Below are 26,133 nucleotides of genomic sequence, written 5' to 3' on the forward strand. Positions count from 1 at the left end.
AAATCTCTGCAACTACTGGACACTGGAGTTGTGTTGCTTAATTGCAGATAGTGACTTTTTTCAAGGCAATTATGAAGAAAAACTTGAGGCTTCTTGCACTTTAGATAAACGGTATTTTGCAATTTCTTTTTAAATTACTTATTTGTTAAGAACTCACTTGTGAAAGATGAAGGTTACCACAAAAACTACAGCATTCAGACTAAAATACTTTTCCATACAAGAAGACACTTAACGTACATACCTCCTCCCTGTTTCCTTCTGGATCTTCTATGAAGACCATCAAGTCACCCTGCCCAGCACTGATGGTGTCCACTGTGAAGATGGCAGGCTGCTTCACCATGTTCCCATGAGGTTCAATCCCTGTGAGACAGACACAGAATGGCACATTAGCTGCTGCCACAAAACCCGAAAGACAGTTTGGAGGCTACCCAAAAGCTGTCCAACCCATTCTCCCATGCAAGCCACCAGCACCAGTTTCCCCAGACTCCTGCACAACACCTCTTTACCCTCTGTCCTGATCTCATGCTCACAATAAGTCCTTCTCTTACAATAAAAGCCTTTTAACAATTGGTTGAATGTTTGGTACTTATCTTACTATCTCCGACCAAGTCAAGAACCCAGATGGTATCTGGATTCAGGTGAAAGCAAGTTACCATGACAGGTAATGAGGGTCACCCCCACTGCTGGCAAGTGCAGGGCTGATGCTGACAGCAAGCAGAATATGTGCATTAGCTGTTCCTTAGAAGCTGCTTTGCTTCACACAGCTAAATGTTTAAGTATGCTGTACCACAGGATGGGTGACTAGAGAGGCAGGAGAGAATTTTTGGGAAGGCTTCAGGTGAAGGCATTACCCTACAGCCAAGGGTAAAAGACTTACTTTAAGCAGGACAATTTTTACCATATTGTCCCATCTTACTCCATTTTCAAAATGCAGCAGAGTACAGACAGCACTCAGATTTACTGTTCTTTGAAATCTGCTCAGACTACCTGGCCAGAGTGAATAGTGTACAAATGGCATGCAGGAACCTCTTAAAACCATAAAAATCTTGCTACTCAGTGTGGTTTCCACTTAACTTTCAAACAATTTCCTTATTCCTCAGCACAGGACCTGCTACAGCACGCATTTACCAGCAGGGTTTCATCATCTCCCTCTACATAGTCCCGGGTCATGACATCTGTCATGGTGGTGTCAGACTGAGTGGGTGGAAGAACTTCCCAAAGTTGCTGATTCCAGACTAGCCCAAACACATATACCCTTCCGTCCAAGGCAATTATTCCTCGGCTGATTCATAAAACTGTGGGCACTACTGCTCCATAGCACAATTAGTGGAAAGTGCAATGTCTGATAGATTATAAAGGAAGTGGTTGTGGACAACAGAATTCCTGAACTTGTTTATCTCCAGAAAACAGTAACTTGAGAGCAATGCAAGGAAGATCATGTTTTTGCTAGGAAATCTGACCATTCTGATAAGGTGTTAACAATTGACATATTCATTCTTTCAAACTAAAGCCTAGATTATCATCTAGCTGAAACTGCTATGAATTTGCTCTACGTCTCTTCAGTCCATCCCACAAGCATTAGGATATGGTATTCAAGTTAAGCATCCTGCCTTCTGCAAGCACGAGGAGAAGGACTGATTATCCTCCTCTGAAGACAATTTCAGCCAGGACAGCATTAGTTACAACACTTTCTTAGCCTACACTTCATCTTCTAGATTTTACTTTCTTATCAGTGGTCTGCTTTGGATGGTTAAATGAGAACTTAGTGCACCACTGATGACCTGCACAACTCTGTACATCCCCTCTGCAAGCTCATTTCACACCAGCTCTACATGTAGCTCTCCTCAGCACAAATCCCTACAGTGCCCAGGGAGGTGTGCTACAGCTAAGGCTCGTGTTGGGAGGTTATGAGCAGCTTACATGAAAAATGGTAATAAAAAGAGCTAAGACTGACCCACTTCACAACTTGACACTCATCTTTTTCTGGAAGCACAAAAACCTGTTTCTCATCTGTCCAAAAGACCCTGCCCAGTCAAGGACTGAGCCCCTTGCTGCTGGAGTCACCTTCCAGTTCTGACATATTTTAGCAGTCAGAATTATCAATTAGTATATTTTGAGACTCTGTTTTGGCAATTAACTTCAGGAAAACGTCAATCTTTCAAGAAGAGCTACTCACTCTAAAGTAATCTCCATTAAAATGGCTCCAGAGCAACACACACATGAAAGCAGACAAAGTAATTCCAGTTTTTGAATTAATAAAAACATAACTAAAGACAAACTTGACAGATTGAGGCAGATTGATAGATGAGGGTGATCAGTTATTTACACATTTGGGGCCTAAAAAACGTGATTGTGTATTGTGGTTTGCTGTGGAAGGCACCAACAAAGGACATAAACCCCAAGCTGGATAGGTGCTAAAGCCACTTTGACTGCAGTAACTGCTCTTAAGTGCATAAATAATGTCCATATCCATTCACTCTACGACTTATATTTCAATGGAAAAATCAAGTTAAAAAAAACCCAAAGCAAGTAAGAAAACCAGAAAAAAATAAGGAAAGTTTTGTTTCTTTCAATTTCACTCTTGTACACCCAATTCTGAAACCCATTTGTTCTAAAAATCTTGAAGGACCAACAGCAACCCCCAGATATAAAAAAAAAAATTAAAAATTAAGATGCAATGGAGAGCCAAGTCTAATGCTGAGGAGATGGCCTCCAACATACCAGGCATATTAAAGGTTAAAATCTGTTACTTATTCAGTTGTGACTGTGCACCAATCTAGAACAGAACCTCATCAATAGTTACACGAAATTATCCATTCTAACGGTCCGTTAAAAAAAAAGCCTATGTAGATTTACAGTTGCATAAACATCTATGGGCAAGTCCTTCCAATCAGCAAACACAGCCTTTCCAACAACAGCTCAGAACTATTTAATGTCTCAAGGGTTACCAACCTACCTTTGTACATGTGCCAAATATTACACACTACCAATCAATTCAAGTAAGTTACTTAGAATTAGGCCACTCTAACACACATCATGCCTGGAAAATGGAAAATTGTCTCTACAGAGAGCCTGCTCAGAAAGACCGTGAGGTGATGAGGTTTTTCCTCTTTTAAGGAGTGTTTTATCACAAGAAGCATTCACTGCTAGATCAACCACCAGCCATAATACTGCTGGCCTGAATTCCACACCAAGGTTGTTTTAGCCCCATATCATGCTACTTCTCACAGCTGTGGACAGAAGGCTGTCAGCTTGCAGAACAGGTTCAGACTGGGGAATTTACATGTTAGAACTAGGAGTGTCTTTTGGACTACATCCATGTATTTCTGAAACCAGGCACCACACCAAGAGTATACAAGTGAAACTTTGAAGTCGGTTAGTTACAGTAGGTCTGAAGTTCAACATAAGCAGAAAACCCCACCCAGCTTTCTGAAGAGTTACTGCTCCATGCAGCTTCAGCTCACCAAGTCCTTACCTCTGCCATAAGCCCTTGCTTTCTTTGGATTCAGTTTGGGTTTTAAAGGAGCTCCTGGTTTCAGCTTGGCTTTGGGGAACTGGGACAGGTAAGTCATCACAGAGTGCTCATCCACATCAGGGTGGATAATTTCTTCAGGGGTAATAACCTGAAAGACAGTGCAATTAAGTATATTGTACCAGTGCTTGGTTACCACATGTCAACACAGAAGCAGAGCTCTGACACAAACTTAGATTTCAAAACTCCCACATGCTAATGAGATTTCTTACATTTATTTTCCCTTTGATACACACAACATCATTTATTATCTCAGGCAAGAAAATCAAGAAGCTCATTATGGTCCCAGTGCGGTTTGGGGGCTTTTTGTGCCTTGATCATCAGGGGTTCTCAGGAGACTGCAACAAGCTTAATGGTATCAAGGCAGGACAACAGTAGTTATGTTCCCCTTGAAAAGTGATGTGGGGATAATTGATACTGAAAAAATTAGTAATTCATAACCCTGTATGCTACAGCCCTGAGTGGCAAGGCTTGCAAAGTAAAATCTGTGACCAGTCTCTTCCCCTTCTTCCACAATACAAGCTGTCTCAAAGACTTCTGAAATTCTGTCCAACTTTATCAGCATGAAAAGAATCCAGTTTGTAAATACAGTGCTCTCTTTTGAACATTATCATTGCAGGTGATTTCCTAAGCCAGTAAGTTTTTCTTCTGTGGAATTCAGTACAGCACAACAAACTCACTCCATGGACTAACAGAACAGACACCACCATACAGGCCCTTTCCTCCCACCTTACATGCTGCAACAGCAGCTGTCTTCAGCAGAGACACCTACACAAAATCTTACAGCCAGAGCTCTGAAATGTAATAGTGCATTTCCTTACAGTGCACCCTTTCTAAAGCAATTCTACATCAGTTAACTAACTTTTCAAAGCATCCAAGCAGCTTCACCTGCTTTCCTCAATTTAAACTCCAGCTAGTCACAAGGCCAATGCTGGCCACTGTGCTCCCCACATCTTGGCAGCCCACGTCTTGGTGGCCTTACCTGTGGCACACCCAGCCAGTCATCCGCCTGCTGCATGGCTTCCCGAGCATTGTCCACAGGCTTCTTTGGGTCCCAGGTCTCCCAGTCAGGGCACAAACCTGCAAGCACATTTCAGTTGTTATGTGTTATCCTGCCAAGGTGCTTCCCTAGCTGAAGAAACCAAGTGCTAACTCCACATCCCCTTGTGCTACATTGCTTTGCAGAAAGACATTCAGAACTTTGCGGAAGTAACCAGAACAAGACAAGCATATGCTGCTCACTGAAACACATCTAAGATAACAACCAGTGTAGAGTAATAGAATGGTTTAGGCTGGAAGGAATTTTTAAAGGTCATCTAGACTAGTCCCATCCCCTCCCATGAGCCGTAACATCTTCAACAGAGTCCTGTGCAACCTGACCGCGAATGTTTCCAGGGATGGGACACCTACCACCTCTCTGGATAACTTTTGGAAGGTGCCACTCTAAATTTAGCACAACATCCACCATCCTTTATGTTTCACTGGTTCTCTTTCAGCATATTTGGCAAAGAAAATTTCAACTGCTTGCCACAGCAGCCTAGATTGCATTAGATGAGCACCAGGAATCATACTAGCAAGGCTATTCTATAAGAAGGTGAGGAAATTTTGCCTTTTTCACACTTCATCAAATTATTTGCCTTAAGCAGCTCAGTCTCAACTTGCTAAACATTGAAGTTTCAGGTAACATGCCGCTTCTGGCTGCTCTGTGCTCCCTCTGCAATCCTATTTCAGGAGAACAGATGAAGTCTCCCACTGCACCCTGAAGTTGAAAGGTTGTTGGCACTTGCTGTGGGAACAAGCCTTTCTTCCAGCTAGGAGCCAGCATTTGTGCCTTTGTCCCTTGCACCCAATACAAAGAGTAGACATGGCGCCTCCCATAATGCAATCACACATTCTGCTTCAGGCCAGAATTTCTCTTGGCCAAATAGTTTATAGCCTGTTGCTTCCTGCAGCTGGTCTCTCTGGCCTCTTTTGGTTTTCTTGAAAGCCTCATTCCAGTCTCCAGCTCAGCAGTGAAAACCTCCTCCCATAGGATGACCAGCCACAAGGACAACAAGCAAGGAAAATACTGGCCATCAGAACAAAGGACTTACCTGGAGCACAGCTGTCAACAAGAGCACCCAGTGCTTTGCCATCCTGCCAGTTCTGATTGAAGTTTGTGATTGGCAAGTAAGGAATTTTGTTCTGGATCCAGCCCAGCAGCCTCTGCTTAGGGGTCTGCTTCTTTGCATCGTCATCACCTTCATCTTCCCACACTGGCATAGAAATGGAGTAGTGCAGGATAAGGGTCCATATCAGGCCAAGGATCAACTTCAAGTTTCCATCAACTATGGCTTTACTATCTGGAAGACAAAAGACATTCAATTGATTATTTGCCATCCTAAAGGGAAGAGGTGTGTTTTTAAAACAGTGTGCCTGCACTCATGCACAGGTAATCAAAGACAAGAAGACTGATCCAGGCCACTGCAGGCACTTGTTCAGGTAGAGACACCATTCCTCACATGGTACATTAGGCAGGAGGAAAGAGAAGAGTCAAAGGACTCAGTGCTCTCCAACTGCCTTGAGAGATCAGTGCTCTCCAAGGGTGGTGTGACTTGCCCTTCAGCTTTACAATCTTAGTTTAGGAGAACTGGCAGTTTAAGATCTCTGGTATTTTGGACTTGCATGATAAGTGCTACCTGGTATTTTGTAATGGCATTTGAATCTTATGAAAAAGGCCAAACAGCATGTGACGGAGTTCAAAAAAACCAGCATCCCAACAGGCATGAAACACTCCAGGGCATAACTAAAAGCACCGTTTAAGAAAGAGCATTTATATACAGAAACACATCTCCCACACACATCAATAATTTGCATTAAAAATGGTAGGGGAAAAAAAGTGCTATTCTGTAGTGTAGACAAGCAAATACAGAGTTTGGAATAAGTCTGGATATATCAAGACCTGCATACAATCAGCAAAGTGGGCAGTGGAGGCCCATGGAGGATTCTTTGCGCCATCACACAAGATGTCATCCCTTCACCCTACAAATTCAGAGTTACAGACAAGAAGAGCCAGCTTTGGCTTCTCCATGTCACACTCGAGCTTAAGAAAAACTTATCACCAGGGTGGCCATGCTGCTGCTCTGCTTTAAGATACACCATAGAGCTAAGCTTAAAGCTGCCAGGTATCAAGGTCAGATTTTTGTAAGCAATGTCTGCAGGATGCTTTACTGCTTGTTTGGCCTTGAGAAGTGACCACTACAGTTTAGCGAATTCTCAAGCAAGTTATTTTAGCTTTAATGAGTCACAGATTGGATGTCCTCCCTCCCTTTCAGCTTGTAGTTGTTACTCAGGTTGTATTACACTGCTAACAGCTACAGTTTTTTCAAGCTCATCCAAACCAGAGCTTTTCTGCAATGTTTCAGGATGCTCTCAGCCTGACAGTTCCTCTTATTCACGGTAGCATGCTACAGCACAGCATTTTTCTGTTCTTCCCTCCATTTCCGTGCAAACTGTTACAGAAATCCCTTTTCAGTCAACAGAAGTTACAAGTCACCTGGAAGCTTTTGCCTGCTCTCCAGCTCCTGCAGCAAATGCTGGAGTAAAGACAACTACAACCATATAGACTCCTTTTCATGCCACCAGAATAACTGTACAGGGATCTTACTAGTCCTAGCTAGCTAAGTAAAAGTGTTCCATAACTGGATTGCATTCTCCAGCTCGAATTCAGAGTGTTGACAGGCAGAGTCCTCCAAGATGACTCTCCCTGCGCACAACACCCACTGGGCATGCCTTACCCGCTCCTCTTCAGCTACAGAGACCACAGCAGCAACCCAGCACCATCTTATCAACACAAAAAGATCTACTGACTTTCAAAACAAGTGATTATACAGAATGGTGCCGAAGAACACTCATCACCAGGGTGCTCCCTTTAACCCAAAGCTCAGGCGAAGTGGTTAATATTTACATGGTTTCACAATAGAGTGGTATGTCCTAAACAGATAATACTGTAACTTCAGGCCTCGAATGATATTTGGACTTTCTGGATAGTTAGTGTCTGGTTTCTACTCAGATTTTACTTGTATGGGATTTTAAACACCAGTTTTGACTAATCTTACTGAATTACGATACATGTCTGCCACATGACTGCTCACTGCCGATTGCACATCCAGTCCAAGATACACAATAGATAGCTATGAGGTGATTAAGCCCCGCCAGGTTTTAATTACAGGTTCCAAGGTAAAAGTCTACATCACGTAAGCAGTGGGTCTCCTAGCAACAAGTAAACAAGCCCTACTATTACCCATTTCTGTCCTCTTTCCAGCTAAGCTGCAAACCAGTCAGTGGTGGGAAGATGCTCCCTTATACCAAGCTATCGGTACAAGCCCTCACTGCCCACCTGCCCCCTTGTCCCAGGAGGCCCTCCATCCCACCCCATGGCTTGACCACCAGGTCACACTGTGGTGCTGCAGCACACTAAAGGCTATCCCATCTCTGCTCCAGAAATGCCTCCAAGATTCAGTTTCAGATTTATATTGACATCGGCATTTTTACTAGAGGGACACAGCGATGATTTAGTATGCTACAAAGCAAGATCATTTCAGAAAGCTATCCAGCATTTCCAGGGAGGAATGCCAGGACAGAACCACCTTGAATGCAATGCTATGCACACATTACTCGAGATAAAGAATGGCTCATTTTATATTTATAGCACATAAATAATGTCTCTGTGTGGCTGCATTGAGGTTACTGCAGCAACCAGACGTCTTCAGAGCTTCCCCCAGCACCACATTGCCCTCTCCAAAGGTACAGCTGGGCTGTGGTCCTTGACCTGGGGAAAAACAGCCTGTACAGGGCTTCCCAGCAAGAGCAAAAATATCCCATCTCATCAGCCTCATCCAGAGAGGCTGGGCACAGGGCTGCTGCCCTGATGACAGGAAAAGGTCACCACAGGAACAGGACAGCTCTTCCTCTCTGGGGTTGGTGCCATTGCCACAACAGCACTTTGTTAGCAAGTTAGCAAGCTCTCACAGCCTCCCAGCTTCCTGACATGCATAGGGATCTCATGATGTAATTTTTTCCAAGCTAAGGAGGAGGGCTTGCCTGCTCTCATTTGGGGTGGGGAGTAGGGAGGGAGAAGAACTCCTGGGCAGGACAGAAGACGTTATCAGCAGCCAGCAGATCTGCCCAAATGCCCTTCCTCCAGGCACCCCACTCCCAGCACTGGCTCACAATCTCTGTCACTATATAAAAGGATCCTCCACGCTCAAGAGAAGACCAAAGTCCAGCTCAAAGCAGGCTTAGCTTCCATGCACTGCTGTAAAGCTTGGCTACACCTGAGCACTCGGCCTCTCCATTAGAGCCTCTGTTTTAGTGCTGCCTTTTTCATTACCTGACTAAAAATACTCAGTGCATTCTCCTCGTGGTCTGTTGGGCTTTAAGATGAAAGTGGCACCCAGGAAGACATGCATCCATTCACAGGTCCTGTACAGGGAGCACAGAGCTGGCCCTGAGAATGCTCAGTACAACCAAATTTGCAAGCATTCCCTTCCAGTTCTGAGCGCATACTGTCAGTGTAATACTGCCAAGGTGTTGGGATAGTGGAAAAAATAATATATTCCAATGACACTTAAGCACCAACAATCATAACTGCAGGCACTGCTGGTACCCCAGCTCAGCTGGCTTTCCACTGAATTCCCTTCGTTCCCTGATCTGCTTCAAGACACTTTCTGGCCATCTCAGGCTGGAAAACAGATTACCAGCAGATAAACAGCAGATTTCCACCACTGCTTTTCTACTACAAAAATTATTTTCAGGCATACTTACTACTCACACAATCAATATTTTACAGCTTTACAGAGCCTTTAAAGTTATGTTTCTCTATTGCTCCGCTGGAGCTCATAGTAAATTTACAACACGGAGATGCACACTTGTGGTCAGTGCTTCTGAATGGCAACAGTCTGGGCCCTTACAATTTATCTCCACCACCCCCAGGTGCATTTGGCATTCAGCTTCAATCAGTTAGGTAGATGGGAAAAAACTGCCTGCTTTCAGCTGGGAGAGTGTGTTTACTCCATAGCACCAGCCACATTTCCGCAGATTAAAGGAGCCCTCTCCATGCAGGAGACAGCCACTGGTCCCTGCCTTCCTGTGACTTGGAGGAAGCGAGTTGTTGTATCCCATCTGCCAAGAAAATTTAGCAGGGCTGAATCAGCTCTTTACAGCACCATTGTAGACAGCTCTAATGTAACCTTTCTTGGAGAAAGCATGGTCATCTGCATAATTTGCTTTATTCGTGTCACAGTGCTTATGCTAACATCTGCAAGATGCACTTAGAGGTGTGCCAGAGAGCACTGTTCCCTGGTTCCCGGTAGGAGATGTGTGCTTTGGAGATCAAAGTCCCTGCACAGCTGACTCATACCTGCTGAGAGACACTGGACTTCTACTTTCAAAGGGCACATTATTATGGGAAGCCCAGGCATGGGCTGGAATGAAGCAGGCATGAAGCATGAATCCATGCCACAGGACCTCTCTCTTGCCTCTCACCACTACTCAGGAGGACTTCAGCTCAACTGGAAACAGACAACTTTAGAAATGCCATCTAGAAGAGCCAATGGATGAAGGCTTTGGAGAGGGGATTTTATGCTGTTTTTGGTAGGTTTGGGGTTTTTTTATTATTATAACTAAGAATTTTGTGGGTGTGACGTGCAAGTCCTCCTGACACTCTTGCTGTGGACCCCATAATTCTGAATGCTGTAAGGTGACCACCTTCAGATAGTCTGCAAGTTCTCATGGCTAGACATGCTGTACTGAACCGGCAAGAAGCAAAAAATGCAGAAACGTTCAAGTTTGGATTTAACACAAAACTTCATTCCCACCTACACTGTTCAACGTGCATTTTAACTTCAACTCTCCAACTAGCTCTCCTCCTCTGAAAGTGCCCGATGACAATCCAACATCAACAAAATAGCAGCAGCCATCAGCAAGACACAGCCCCCGTTCAGCTGCAGGCAGGCAGGAGCCATCTGCAGGGAAGGGCTGCTGTCAGCCCACTGCTGAGGTCCTGCTGTCAGGGTGCATCTCGACACAACCTACATGCTGACTGTGGGGGAAAACCTGCCAGCCAGACTTAAGCTGTTCTGCAGAATCAACAACAGTATTGAACAAGCAAGCACTCACTCTTAAAAAAAAAAAAAAGAAGCTATATATAGCCTACAATGTTAAGTTTTATGTAGAAGTACCCTGCTTCTTAGTCAGCTATTAAGTGGCTGCCTAGTAGGGTGAAGAGGAAAACAGGCTGAACCAGAGCTCATTTGCTTCCCCCATCACACCTCTAAGTCTAGATTGTAATTCTTCTCCTTTTATTATCCTATTAACTAAGTGGCAACCCGCCCAAAAAATGGATTATGGCAATTCCATAGGCCAGCAGTACATACCACTAGTATCAGTCTTGAAAAGAAACCAAGTTTCAACTGCTCAAACTGATTTATAATTGTTGCTCTATACTAAATATTAATATGATATGTTACACTTGGACTGCTAAAATCACGCTCCTCAAAGCAAAAAGAAAGATGTTAAAGTGCCAGGGCTTCAGCTACAGGGTGACTAGTCTGAGCCAGCAGAGTGACCATTTTGAGACAAATGTGTCATTTTCATGGCTTGGGCCACAAAAAACTTCCCAACCCAACCTACCAAGTGGAAAACTGCCAATGCTTGGTCCTCTGCATTTGTGCTTACAGCTGCCCCAAGAGCCAGTGCCAGAACTGAAACCTGGCACTGGTTTGAAACTTGCACATTTGTCTACTCCAGTAGAAATCCCTCAACTCTACTTGGAAGACGTGGCTAGAACTATATGACCTTTATTAGGTCTATAATTCTACAATTTAAAAAAAAAAAACCAAACCCAAAAAGCATTATAAACAAGCTTGTGACTAGTATTTTTTGCTCATGTGAAAGTCTGCTCTGCATTCAGATTAAGCGTAAGTACTACCCAAACTGTGGCAATGTTCCTTAAACTCTGCCCTACAGTAGAGCTGCAAGTCATTCTCTGTTGGACAATTAGTGGAAACAAGATAAGCAACCGAAGCAGACAGTTTCCTTACTAAATCGAGCTAGTCATACAGACTGTGGAAGTATTGCAAAACAAATGAAGGACTGAAAAAGCAGCTTTTGAGTAGTGACATTTATTTTTTTTTAAATATTTTCATGGCTGAGGCTGCAGTCAACACAGCTTGTTCACTGTCTCACAAAGCCATCTCAGAAGCTTTGCTGTTGATTTTCACCCAGAGAAGTTAAAACACAACCGGCACTGATCTTTGCATTCACCTTCTCTAAAAAGTGGTCTTGCTCTTAATATTTTATGTCTTTCCTAGTTAAACTTTTGTTCTATGCATTATATGGAGGGAGAACCCGAGACGCATTGTCCTCAATACAAAACAAAGGAGCAGTGTCACCAACAGCCCTTACTCCTTATTTCCAGACATCTAAGTAATTTTGTACAGCACACACAAACTTCATCTAAATTATGGATCAGTTATGAAGAGACTGTAAGAATTTTAAATCTTACTGTCTTTAGGTGTCTGAGCATTTCCCCACCTCTAGTTATTCTCACCTATTGTTAAATAGTTATAGCAGCTGGGGGACAAAAAAATTAACCAATCGTTAGGGCTTAATCTTCTGGAACAGAGAAAACACCACACTGAGCAGAGCTGCATGCCAAACAGAAGTATGCAGATGAGATGGAGCTGAGCAAGCTGCCCAAGGAAATTCTTTGCTGAAGCATACAGTATGTGTTCATAGACTTACTGTGCCTGCTAAAGACATTAGCAACATCCTCTGTAGGGATAATATGTCTTTAAATCAATTACAGGGGTTCCTCTGTGCTTTGAGAACATACTGCAACCATTTCCTCCAGTGTCCCTTAAGCCCAGGTCCACATCCCAGCTCCTCAGGGTCAGCACATCGCTTGTCTCCTGCTGCTTGCAGCCGCTCACCCCACAGAAGCACAGCCTGTGCCTGTTGCACAGAGCTGGCATAACACTGGCCAGTTTTGTGGATTCCTAGCTGGGACCTGCCAGCCTCTAACTGCAACGTGCTCCAGTCCCATTGCATCTCTGCTTCTCAGCACTGTTAGCAGGCAGAGCTGTGACCCCCAGGTGTTCCTCAACATCCAGCTTACCTGAATACCCCTGGACCTTCAGCTCACCAGCTCCCAGCTGAGCTCCCACCCTGCCAAGGCACAACCACTGCTCAGCTTCACCAATGCACCTCAGGGAGTCCATCACCTGAGGAAGTGTATCTTCGGGAAGTCTAAGTGATACACCATGTACACTCAGAGATCCACTAAGCCTTTTACAAGGTAGGTTTTCCAGAGGAGGAATGACTTTTCACTGGAAGGTTGTAAGAACAGTAACTGAGTGCTGAACTGGGCATGGACAGGACAAAGTAAAGAATACGGGGTTTTATTTTTTTGCAAGGGACAGAAACCATTTTCTTCTAGGCTTACTAGGGTGACTGGCTCTTTAAAAAATAAGAAAAAAAAGAAAAAAGGAAAAAGGGAAAAAAGGGAAAAAAGGAAGAAATAGGAAGATTCCTTTGTGAGACATTTTCAGATTTGAGATATAAAACATTACACTTCATAGGGTTTTAAACTATTAAAAGAGTGTTTATTTTAACTGGATTTGAAACCAGTCATGTCAGAGAACTTCAGGCCACTGTTGCATCCATCACCCTGTACTGTCTATGGTACATGTTGGGCCTCTGGAAAGGATCTCATGAGGTGGAACTGGCAACTGAAAAAATAAGTTCAAATCCAGTCCTTTCAGTGTAGGTTTGGCAGGAAAAATTTCATACAGACTTTTAATACAGTAAAGAACAAAAATAATCAAACCAATGGAGCTCTCAGGAGAAAAATACAGATTAAAATAGCTCTGCCCAACTTCTTAATAGGTACTCAGAGACCACTCACATTTCATATCCAGAACAGAAAGGCATAATGTGAAGCAAGTTTAAGCCAGCAGTATAACAGCAACAGCAACCAACCCAGCTTCTCCAAGAGAAACTGAAATCACTCAAGGGGGCTTGAAGGAGCAGTCAAGAATTTCAAAATTCGGAATTGTTAGGGTGGGTGGAGAAAACAGACAAACTGCGGGTGGCGTATGATCAAATTCCTTAATACTTTCAGTCTGAACACACCTAGGTTTCTGCTGCCTTCAGTGCCATATCATACCAAGTTAAGAGTAATGCTTCTCATATCCTATGTCCAGGAAGAGCCACAGGCAGGTGTTAGTGCACATCCAACCCTTGCTGTGAAAGCTCCCTCTGAGCACCAGGAGGGCTCCACACTGCCAGCACGCTGCTGGGATAGGATTAGCAATGAGCAAGGATGCAATACAGAATAATCAGAGCTGCCATCCACAGTGGCTATTTCGGACTCGGCTGCTCCCTGCCAAGCAGATCCCCACTCACAGTTGCAGCAGAGATACCCAGCTGAGCCACATATAGGAATGCTGCACCCATTATCTGAGATCCTTTTGAGGTGGGGGGAGGAAGGCGTCTGAATGTTCAGCCTTTGTAGAGCAGCAAGTTGCCATGAGTGCTGCTTTGCCCGCAGCCATCGAGCCCCTCGCCAGCCTGGCGGGGCAGCGAGCCAGCGCCACACTGACCCCAAAACCCCGGCTTGCCTCGAGAACTGGCACGGCCGAGCACCCGACAGCCAGGGGACAGGAGGCATCACAAGGGGGTTCCCCCACCTCTGGAACCCCCGTGCCCCACCTGCGGCTCCCGCCCTGCACACTGCCGGCGGCACAGCGGGCTCCGGGCCTGCCGCGGCACGACGCTGGCCATGGCATCACTGCCAAAACCACCCCACAATGGGCCCTGTGAGCACGGCCCCTGCACCAGCAAAGCACATTCCCCGCTGCTGAGCTCATCCCAACGCCCCTCGGTGCTGCTCCCGGGTGGCTGGGACACCGCGGCTCCCACTTGCCTACGCCGGGGAAAGACAGCGCAGGCATCCTGCACCGGCACTGAACAAGCAGCTGACGTTCAACCCCCTCGATGGCAAAGATCCACGTTTCCAGGGAGGAATGAGTGGAAGCTGGGTGGCAGAGCAGGAACAGATCTGCAGCCTCTTGATGCTTCACTATGCAAAGGGAGCCCAAGCCTGCATGGGACAGCTCTGCTCCCCATGGGCTCAAATGGACTCAACAGCCACCCATCCTCCAGGACAGCATATCTGGCAGCATGATAAGAGCAACTACATCAACCTCACAGCCCACAGGTGGATTGGGAAAGCCCCGGACAGCACCTGGCAGCATGGGATGGGACTGTAGGGAAGGGCCTCAGGATAGCACCCACACGGACACTCAGCCCCAACAGCCCCGGGATCAGCGGCGGGTGGAAGGAAGGTCCAGGAAGCCATGGGACAGCACAACACAAGGCGTCCAAGTGCTAATTAATCATCCAGGAAAAACTTGAGAAGGAAAGTCCCTGCAGCAGAGAGTGAACATGACGGAACTGGATTTCTGTTAAATGATGGAGGGAGGGGGAAGCAAGGCATCCTCCTGGCCTTTGCCACACTCTGCTGAGAAACACTTGGCTCAGCTTTTGAAACCAAGTGACAGGACACAAACTACACCTCCCTCCTCCAGACATGAGACAGGAGTGAAAAGGGAATGATCCTATACCATGTCTGTGCTCCCCAGGAGTCAGTACATTTACTGCCATGGCACAGGAAGGCTTCACCTTCCCATCAGAGCAGACAGCTAACCTGAGTCAGCAACACTGCTAGCCAATTCACAGGAAACGAGTTTCAGTTTAAGCAAGGCATTAAAATATTAGTCAACTGTAGAACTGTCTATACCTTGCACAAAATACCTCTCTAGGAGTCTGATCAACTAAAGGTTGCTATTCATTCACATGTGCAAGCAAAAAAAGTACCTCCTCACAACACATCTTGTGCATACACAACTAGAAAGCCAAGCCTCAATCAGAAAGGCTGAGCTGATAAAAATAACTTCAGTGCCAGAATACTGCAAATGACAGAACAAAGCTACAAATTGTCTCCGAAGCCTAAGAGTCCTGTAACCATCTCTGTAGGATTAAGGTAATCCTAAATCTCACAGGTTAGTTCAGGTCTCATCAAGGTCAAAAACCTGTCTAGTCCTTGCAAAGACCTCCCAAGGGTTTGCAGAGGCATTAGGTGACAAGCCATTAGCGCTGTGCTGTATCTCACATTACTGATGGAACGTTACACCAAGCTTCACTACAGGGGACAACAGCAAGGTCCACCCTCAGGCACCAGAGTGCACTGGAGATGAAAGAATTGCAAGAGACAGGGCTGCAAAAAAAAGATGCCTCGGCAAGACCAAAGAGGCAAGGAATAATCCAGAGGTTTCCAGACACCAAAGTGACCTCTATGCTACTAACAGAGTGTTTACTCACACTGGGGGTAGGTCAAGATAGTTATATGGAACAGCATGTAAAATCTTGCCGAGATAAATGAGCCTATTCAGATAGGGCTGTCTAACATCTTCTGTGCAGCAGACGCCAGGCACAAAAGCTGCAAGGGATGGACTTTGTGAAGCCAAAACCAACACATTAGAAATTATCAGAAGTGATTACTGTTTGGGGAAATCCTTGGCCACAACATCCACCAAGACTCAATTTTTCCATTTGAAACCAGAATTGCTACACTGACTGTGATTCACTGTGCACAGGGCTGTTCAAAGGAAATCCCCATTCATGCAGCCCTGCACAACTCAACCCATCTCCACTCCGCACTGCAGCACCAAAGTACTGAGGACTAGAGCACATTTTGTGGTCTGGGGTTAGTAACACATCAGAAAGTACCCTGCCAGTTACTTCAGTTCTGCAAAAGATTTGTGGTTTGTCTCAGTTTTGATCATCTCTGATTCTAAGCACTTAACAGCACTGCTCAAAGCAGGCTTGTTTTGAAGCATATAAGCCCAGGTACCATGTTACAGATGCTCTGCAGCCCTCTGCAGTATAATGACAGAGTTATTCCAGAATGCATCAGCACATCAGCTATCTCTGTCCAACCCTTTCCCTGAGAAGCAACAGGAAAGATAATTAAACTCTAATGCTCTGCTCAGTTCAGCTGGGATAGAGTGAATTTTATTCACAGTAGCTGGAATGGGGCTGGGTTTTGGATTTGTGCTGAAAACTGTGTTGATAACAAAAGGATGTTTTTGTTACTGCTGAGCAGCACTTACACAGCATCAAGGCATTTTCTGCCTCTCACTCCACCAGCGAGTTGGCTGGAGATGCACAAGAAATTGGGAGGGGACAGCAGACCCCCAATGACCCAAAGGATATCCCATACCACATGGTGTATCCCATATCATATGGCTCAGCACGAAACCAGGAGAAGGAAGGGGGGACATTTGTAGTGATGTCACCGGTCTTCCCCACTAACCATGACATGGGGTGGATGGCTGAACACCTTCCTGACCATAGGAACTGCAGAATAAATGCTTTGTTTTGCTTTGCTTATTAAACTGTCTTGATCTCAACACATGAGTTTTCCACTTTGACTCTTCCAGTTCTCTCCCTCATCTCACTGCAGGGAAGTGAGCGAGCAGCTGTCTGGGGCTGAGTTGCTTGCTGGGCTTAAACTACAACATGTGCAACTCTACCCCCAGTGCAGATAAGCACAGGCACTGTGGAGATACCCTCCAAATCTGAGCTGTTTCATCAGTTCATCTTGACATTCAGACATAGTACTCATTCAACACAAGCAGCACCAGAAGCAGCCCAACACCCACACACCACAACACCAGAACTGTCTCACTAGGCCACTGCCCTTCCACACTGCTGTGACCATGTGAAACACCCAAAATGAGCCATCACCACAGCATTGCCATGTGAGTGTCCATCAGGAGGAAGTGGCACACAGCCAGACTGCTTTCTGCAGTTGCACACCAAGTGAGGGTGTGCAGGACACAGTCACTACAAACACTTGCATGGCCTGGAAGGCACTGCTGCTTTTCCATGACCATTATGAAGATGTCTTCAAGTTTTTATGTGTAAGCCAGCCAGATTTAACTCCCGTGAGCTTTCACATACAGACACCTATCCTCCCCTCCTTCATCTCCACTGGAAACCACGACCACCCCTCTCCAAGAAGGAATGAGGGCACTTTCTTCCTGGATTGCCAATTCTTAAGTAAAAAATATTCCATGTTGTGCAGCTGCATCTTGAAGGAAAAAGCTTTCCCCTCTTTCTGGGGAAACAATGAAGTTTGAACACATTTTTGTATGCTTGTGCAATACAGCCATAAACACACTTCCATCTGCACATCACACAAGGCTCTCCCCTGCACAGTGGCGATTTGAGCCCTGTGTGTTTAACATCCCACACACGACAGCGCTGTGTTTATACGGTTTCAGCTACAAGCCGCTAACATAAGGAATAGACGCTTGGCTTGAGGCCCAGGTAATTCATCCAAGGGTGGCAGCCACTATCAGACAGACCTCTTTTGAGAGAAGCTTTCATGAGCGGGAATGCGGTGGTGAATCTGCAGAGGCAGTCTGCACGGGTGGTCTCCAAGCACCTTAAAGAGGACCATCTGGGATTAATGGTACAGCTTGAGCACACATTAGCCCCAGCTGTGCGACACCCGCTCATGCAAACCACGTAGCCCAGCCTCCCTCTCAAACTCACTCCCTGCACAGCAAAGCTTTGCTTCAAATGTGTGAGTTTTGCATGGCCCTGAGCAGTCCAGGTCCCCATCTCATCCCAGCTGCCATGGGCTGGCCAGCCACAGGCCTCAGAGCTACCCTCCTGCACCGTGGGTCCTGTGCCATGCCAGGACTCTGCTCAGGGGTCATCCTCCCACTCCTAGCAAGAGGCAGAGTCAGCTCTGCTCATCTGACACCATCAGCCCAATCCAACTTTGTCAGGAGCTGCTCAGCCTTAACGGGCTCTGGCTGCTAACAGTTTCCAAACTTGCCAGTGCTCAGAGGGATACTACCTTTTCTCTCCAGAAACTGGACTTCAAATCCTCCAACTAAAGGCTTCACACAAGCCTCTCCAAACTTGACAAGCTTACAGGTCTCTCCCTAGTCTTAACGGGCAGCACTCCACCACACACATGCTGACCGAGAAGGGTGCAGGCAATTAACCAAATCCTCACCAGCTGCAAGATCACATTTCCACTCTGCAGTCCCACATTATTCACATTTGCAAGCCTATTGTATTTCACATTTCTAAAACAACACTAAAAATAGAGAGCACTGGCTCTAGGGGCAATTTTTCTAGAGCTGGAATAGTTGCAGCAACTTCACAAGCTACACTGCTCTGCCTGATCTCCCATACCTCTTCCAATTACCAACCAGGTTTAGTGCAGCATTAGATGATGTAGTTTGTCAGCAATTCCTTTATTTCATCATGAAAAATGTTTACTGGCATACTATTACCTCCATCCAGACAAAACAAGAGCCCCACAGGTGTTTCTCTTACTCCCAGAGGTGCTTCATTCATGTTCTACCTTTGAGCGTGAACACTCTTGCTACCCAGGTACTGCTGCAGAAGTCCAAGTTATTTTTCTTACAGGTAGAATAAGAAATATTCTGCAGCTTGTTAAAGCCTATGTTTAAGTAATAAAGCTGATTAATATATTTGAGCTTCCTCTGCCTTAGGAAGTACTTTCAACCAATAGCTGCAGCACTACGTGAGAAGTTCATTTTTTCTCTTTGCAATTAAAACCTGTCAAAGGGACATAGTTTTCTTCAGTTATTTATCTATATCAGAAGAAGTATTTCTTTACTCAAGCACTGAACTCATAGCTAGGCTACAAAACCAGAGCAAAATTTGAAGTGGATTTGCTGAATTAGGGTTTTATGCCACCAACTTCAGGGGGCTTTCCTGTTTGAGTCAAGAGTCATTCAGCATCCCAGACATCTCCACTGTTTACAGGGCCTGAACTAGCAGGTCCTCACTCAAGTCTGCTGCTCCTGGTGCTTTCACAGCAAAGCAAACCTCCTCCATGAGACAACCCTTACAGAGTAGCTCCAAACTGCTTCCTTCCAGAAAGCAGTACATTGGGATATACTCCATTGAGAATCCCAATGGCAGTGCCATTAATTCTCTGGGACAAGGTCTTTGCAATACCCTTGTCCAGGAGTACCATATGCTTCTATCCCTATAACTGCAGATGTCTGCAAGTCATTAGCATGCTCAGCAATGCTCACTGAGCAGCCACGGATCATCCGGTGGGACAGCACCAAGGGCAGTGCTAAGCCACCCCACTGTACACTGCTAAGCCACCCCACTGTACCCTCCTCCCTTTGGCCACCCATGTTCGATGCTGCTGTTCAGTTGTCCAGCACATATGCTGCATCCTCTGTTAAGAGCATCAAACTCACATCAGGTAGCACTAAATAGCACAGGAACACATCATCACAAAGTACTGAGAGCATGAAGATGGCACCACTACAGAGGGTCCTGAGGTCCAGGTTTAAAAGCCTCCCTCCATGTCTTTGTCCTGACTTCTGACAAGTAGTAGTGTCTGGCACTGGTGAGCTCAGACTTTGGCACTGGAAGTCACTGCACTTTCAAGTGTCACCACAAATTTTACTGGCAGTCACCAGCCTAGTTTTTCTACTTCATAGCTGCATTTTTACTACATGCCTAAAAGAGTTACCAAAAATAATCCCCAGAGACAACTAAAGCTGTTTCTATTTGACTTTTAATTAGATCATTGATCTTGTTCTAGCGGTTACATGAGCTATCGGATATTTGCATGCAACCACGCTGGTAATCAACAGCCAGAACAAAGCTGAAACAACACCATTAACATCCCAAGTCTTCCCACAGACGGTATTTTAACTCTGCTCAGACACCAGCTTGTCCCCCACAAGAAAATTTGATAACAAGCCATGTCTGAGCAAGTGACAACTGCTCAGAGAGTCAGTACAACTGCCAACTAGAGTGACACCAGCAAACAGCAGCCCTTCAGGAACATCCAGGTGTTGAAGGAGGCTCAAAGATGCAGAGACTTCAGATTATTTGAGAGACCAACAAGCAGAATTACTTCTAGTCTCACAGAGAAAAGGAAACCCTACAGAAATTCACTGTCTAGCTGTGATGGTGAGGTAACATGTGATTTCTTGCACCATCAAGATGACAGTTAGACACCAATTTTGTTTAGCAAGCCAGCATTTCCTGTTCTGTAGCAAGCATAAGAAGGAGACAGATAAATCCAAGATTTGTGTCTCGCACCATGACATATATAAAGTGCCTTTATTATACTGTCAGTTCCTAGTGTGGAAGATGCATCAAAGACATCTTGCACATATTCCCCCAGGTCAGGCCCTTCACTCCTGTGGTCCAAGACCAGGGAAACTTGCTCCTACTACTCTTCTTATAACAAAGGGATCGTCTGCACAAAGGTAAAGCTCACCTCCCAAGATGTACTCATCAGTGTTTTATCACTGAGACCTAAACTAGTTCCAAGACCTGGCTTGCAAGTATTTGCCTATGGAAAGTCCACTAAAACTGCTGCACTAACTACTGCAAGGCTGTTGTGAGAAAAGGGAATGCAAAACAGTTAATTACACCAATTAAAGGCAACACAGATAGAGCAAGTTAGTATCTAGCCGAGGGGAACAGTATTTCCTCTTCTGTGTTTGAATAACCTTCAGATGCACATATCATGGGTGTTTGCTCAGCACAGCTCTGTATGCTGTGCCTTCTGCTGCAGGGCCCCAGAGCAGACGTGTACACAGCATAGCTCACCAGTTGCTCATTTTGGGCCCACCAACCACAACAGTGCCCTTTAATATAGGCTCAGAAATACAGTCACATACATTGTCTCCTTACAAGAGAGGCCACAGACTAATCAAAACCAGTAGGCAGCCACAAGCACACAGGGTAGCCCGAAATTACTGTGGGCTGTGAGCTGCAGAGGAGAGCAGCCACCAGCTTCCTACTCCTGGGTCAGGCTGGGGAAGCCCCCAGGTCCAGACATGCTCACAGAATCAATGCAAAGGACAGGAGTTGGCATTTCATAATAGCTCAGCCCAGAGCTCATCACACAGGCTTCAGCACAAAAAGCTGAACCCCCAGATTTCAGCACAAAATGTGAGTCGATGTGCACCAGCCATGGGCTAGCAGTTGCCTTCAGTGCTTTCAGCTGCTGCTCTGCAGCAGAGCAGCCATGCAGAGGGCTGTGGTCAGTGTCGCAAACACCGGCACCCCACCCAGGCAAGCAGGAGGCAGCAAGAGTGACCCCAGCAGCACGGGGAGAGCTGAGGGCGGTTGAAAGCCTCTGCTCAGCACAGCACAGCACCCACACCATGCCAGTACCGCCCTCAGCAATGCGACACTGGGACGTGCTGCTGCGACAGCCATTGCCCAATTTGCCCCTCTCAGCAGGCAGGCTGGGCGTCAGCGTGGCAGTCTGCGCCCACCTCACCCTCAGAGGAGCCATCATTTGGGAACTGTGCTGCCACGCAGCCTGGCCAGCTCATGCTGGAGTAATTCAATGCTCTGACAAACAAACGCGTCATGATTTACAGCATGGCCCGAAGCAAGGGAGAAGGAGCCACAGCCCATGATGTCATTGCAGCCCACAGTCGTTTTTGTGCTGTTACTGGGTAACATTGGCAGGAGAGTTCATGCAACCTGCTGCTGCTGTTAGACAGCTTGTCCCTTTGCAAGAAAGGCCCCAGCCAGGATGGTCAAAGCTCTGCCACTACCAACTTACCAGCCTGATAAGTAAAACTTGCTATATTTCAGTGACCCAGAGAAATTAACTCTGAAGTATCTGCTGAATTGATGCTTAACATAAGAGACTGCCTTCTGTATTTATTGGTTCCTTCCCATTAGATTAGGCGTCAGTCCTCTGCTGTTCCTTTCAACGTGCAGAAGCAATCACCTTACTCAGAGGAAGAATCCCACTAGTAAGCAGACAGTGCAGCTGCTTGTGTGGCCACTTTTCTCAGACACTTCAGAGAGACATGGCTGCTTTCTTTCAAGGGCAGTGTCAGCAGGAGGTCCAACCAACTCCAACCCATCACACCAGGGGAGACAGGATTCAGCTGCTCCACCCTCTGCCCACTCCCAGGCAGCCCAGGGCAGTGTCTGCTGCTGTATTTACCACAAGGGAGGATGTGCCAGGCAACCCTTGCTTCCCCAGGAACTTAGGCAAAGCTTCATTTGGCTGCTGTTTGAAGTGGCCCAGCTTATTTTCACTAACACAAAAAATCTGGTTTATTCTTGCCGTGGTTGTATCCCAGTTGCCATGTGCAAGCACAGTAGGAAGTAGACTTTGCATACATGTAACTATGGATGCTAGACTTCAGCTGCTTACAGCAGGATAGTGCTTACACAAGGAATTGCAATCCATTAGCTGAACCCACAGCCCACCACAGCAGATCCAGTCCTCACTGTGATGTAGCAGGTATTGTGTAGGCATCTTCAAAATTCAAGGTTAGTTGCAGGAGGGACAGAGAAACAAGGGAGACTCACAGACAGGTTAGAGACCACATCAGAGCCCAGAGAACTATCTGGTTAAGATACAGCATACACTTACAGCAAGGCTTTTGAGTACAGAACTGGGATTTATCTCTTAATGATGACCTAGAAGAAAGATTACAGAGCACTAGTTCTTACTCAGGAGGAACACAAACAGGCAGGAGTGCAAGCTACACAAACGTTTGCCTTGTGAGGAAAGAAAATCTGTGCCAAGTCCCCAGAAGCAGGACCTAGGGGGAAAAACTCACTAGAGTTTCATTGCACAAATCCAAATAAACAGGCAGAGCTTGCTTAGTCCATTGCACAGAACCTCAGATCTCAGTTGACTCAACTCTGAACCTGAGGTCAAGTTCCCAGGAATAGCAAGGGTAGCTCTACTTTCCCCACCCGGTGGGTGGTTGCAAGAGAGGTATCCACTGCCACCACACACACACAGAGACAAGTGCAGTAATCAAGAAAAGATACAGAAGCAGCTAGCACAAGTTTCACAGACAAAATTTTCATTAAATAGCTACTCTTGTTCCTCCAAACAGAAGGCAAAGGCACATACTGTTCCACCACCATTAGCATGAATTCAGCCTGCAATTCAGCATGAATTGACCATTAGCATGAATTCAGCCTGCAACAAACTGAGCAGTGCCATACAGTGAAGGCTGCAGCAGACTGCTCAGATCTCCTTACAAGGGTAGGTAGTGCTTTCCTGCAGCAGTTAACATTCAGCTACACAGCACTTCCTTCCTCCAGCAGAGACACATTTGGTATATCTGATTCCGTTTTTCTTGCCACATCCAAGTCAATTGCAGCTACCCTTCCTCACCAACTTCCACCCACCATGTGTGCCCATCACTGCCGTGATGCACTGCCTCTCCCCATGGGTGGTTACTCTAGAACGGGACCCACAGTACTATCAGAGGACACACAAAAAGCAAGAAAACCCCACAGGCATCTGCAGTTTGTCTATGAAAGCCTGGCTACCTCACCAACAGCCAGAGTCAGGCTCAATGCTTTGTAAGCAAGAGCCACTGTGACAAGCTCTTCAGGTACACTGGTACCACACGGTGACAGAGCCAAACACCAGGTCACTAAGTTCTGTGTCTTTTTTACTCTAATGACTTAGAAGTCAGGTGCCATATTCATAAGCCCACTATCATGCCAGGCAGTAAAGGAAGACAGGGCCACCTGATGCTGGCGGCAGGGACCTGGCGAGTGTCACAGTACAGCAGAGGTTTGCTCACTTCAGCATCACTTGCAACACACTTTCACTCTGGTGTGCTGGCTAAATATGCATTAGTGGTCTAAACTTGGCAGAGCCTTGTTCAGGACCCAAACTAGCTGCTCAACAAAGTCTGCTTCTGAAGGGCAGAGAGAAAACAGAATTCCTCTGCAGCCTGGGGGATTCAGAAACCATTGTTTTACTTCCCATTGCTTGGAGCAGACACAGAACAATGCTGGCAACATAGCAGCATGACCACACACAAGGCTAACCACATTCTTAGATTACAGTTGTAGGCTAGAAAAGAGTTATCCTAACCCATTTAGATTTAAACATCCCCATGTAAGTCAATACAGGACGTGGCATTAGAATATGGAACAGTTAAGATTTCAGACCTTCTTGAATAGCTGGCATAGCCTTCAGTGCTTTAAATGAAAAAGCTGTTTAGCACATTAGTCTAACTGGCCCCAAGTAATTTTACTGAAGTTTGATCACTTTACAAGTTTCCGCTCATATGTAAAAGAATGCAAGAACAGTCTGTGTAAGCTACCTTAAAGTTTCCTGTAACTTGGAACTCATAGTCAGGCAAAGCCACTTTTTCATTAGACCAGCAGTCCAACTACTGAAACAGAAGGCCCTGAAGAGACCAAGCACCCTCCAAACCTGAAGCCACCTCCAGCAAAGAGGTCCACTGCCAGTCTATCAAAAATTATTTTCAAGGGGAAGGATTAAGTGTCACATTTCCAAGAAGCAGAAATCTGCTTCCAAGACACACTGGATATTTTCCAGAAAACAGCCTCCAGGGAAGTCACAGATAAGTGGCAGACAAAATGCAAGTGTATTTTGACTACCTCCTTATGATGTGTTAATAGAACATTGAGTGAGACAGAAGAACACTTAAATGTACACAGGCTGAAAACACATTTTCTTTTTTCAGTTTTCAAGCACACAGCTCTAAGCGTTACAGGACAACACATTTACTGTTTTATAAGAGCCTAGTTTTCCCCCTAGAAATGTATGGCTTGCTTTGCCACTCTTTAGTACATCAACAGCCTAGGGAAGAAAGTTGGTTTTCAACTATTTTCCGAAAATGAGATTTCTATAAGGTCCTCAGACTCACAGGTCATTCACATTTATCACACTATAGACCACAGTGAGTGCATCAAGTACTTGGTCATTAACCAAAATCCCACCCAATACACAGGTTAGGCTTGGTCAGTACTCCTGCAGCTGGGATATGCCAAGACCACCAAACTCTCCACAAGGCAAGTACCAACAGACCATGATTACAACCCCATCCTCTCCTCAGCCATCTCCTTCCTGGCATAGCTTAAGTCCCTGCAGGCACTGCAGCAGGACACAGGACCACCAGAGAGACAAACCTGAAAACAAACCACACAACTGTAACCAAGGCCAGCACCAGATCCTACTGCCACAGCAGCAGACATGCCACTGCCCATCCATTTACTTCCATTGCCACTTGACATCCTACCATTGTGAGGCAAGCCAGGTCAGCTCACAAACGTGGTGAAAAGTGCAACCTGGCAGAGAAACCACATTTTTCAGTTTGCTCAATCTGACTGTAGCAGCCCAAGACTGCAACAAGCTACCTTGTTGTTTTACCCAACAAGGTAGCTTGGCACCCATCCTGCCTCTGTCAGTGGCACAAGGCTGCTGGGTGAGCAGTGGCCATGAGAACACTACCAATAGGCACCGAGCAGCAGCAGACTACGCACCTAGGACCTGCTGGCTGCAAGCTCTGGTGCTATTTGGCAGGTCTCACCACAAAACCATTTGCCAGGCTTCAGCCACCCAACTCTTCTGTTTCTAAGCTAAATCAGTTCACTCCTATTGCTAGTTATCAGGGTTTCTAGGGACAAGCTCAGTGCCAAACCAGCTTCAACTCCCC

General features: G+C 45.8%; 1 protein-coding gene across 5 annotated transcripts in view; it reads right to left on the reverse strand.

Moving 5' to 3' along the window:
• Positions 1-26,133, reverse strand: part of FLNB (filamin B) — an 86,671-nt gene that overhangs the window by 41,917 nt on the left and 18,621 nt on the right. For all 5 annotated transcript variants that reach the window (XM_085072652.1, XM_085072648.1, XM_085072651.1 and 2 more), the window contains exons 4-7: positions 5,626-5,874; positions 4,515-4,612; positions 3,476-3,623; positions 242-360 (exon numbers count right to left, since the gene is read on the reverse strand). In XM_085072652.1, the coding sequence (XP_084928778.1) occupies positions 242-360; positions 3,476-3,623; positions 4,515-4,612; positions 5,626-5,874 (614 nt within the window). The remainder of the gene's footprint in view (positions 1-241; positions 361-3,475; positions 3,624-4,514; positions 4,613-5,625; positions 5,875-26,133) is intronic.

This window comes from Lichenostomus cassidix, chromosome 12, assembly GCF_008360975.1.
Source record: "Lichenostomus cassidix isolate B80296 chromosome 12, HeHo_3.0, whole genome shotgun sequence".
Classification (NCBI taxonomy): Eukaryota; Metazoa; Chordata; class Aves; order Passeriformes; family Meliphagidae; genus Lichenostomus; species Lichenostomus cassidix.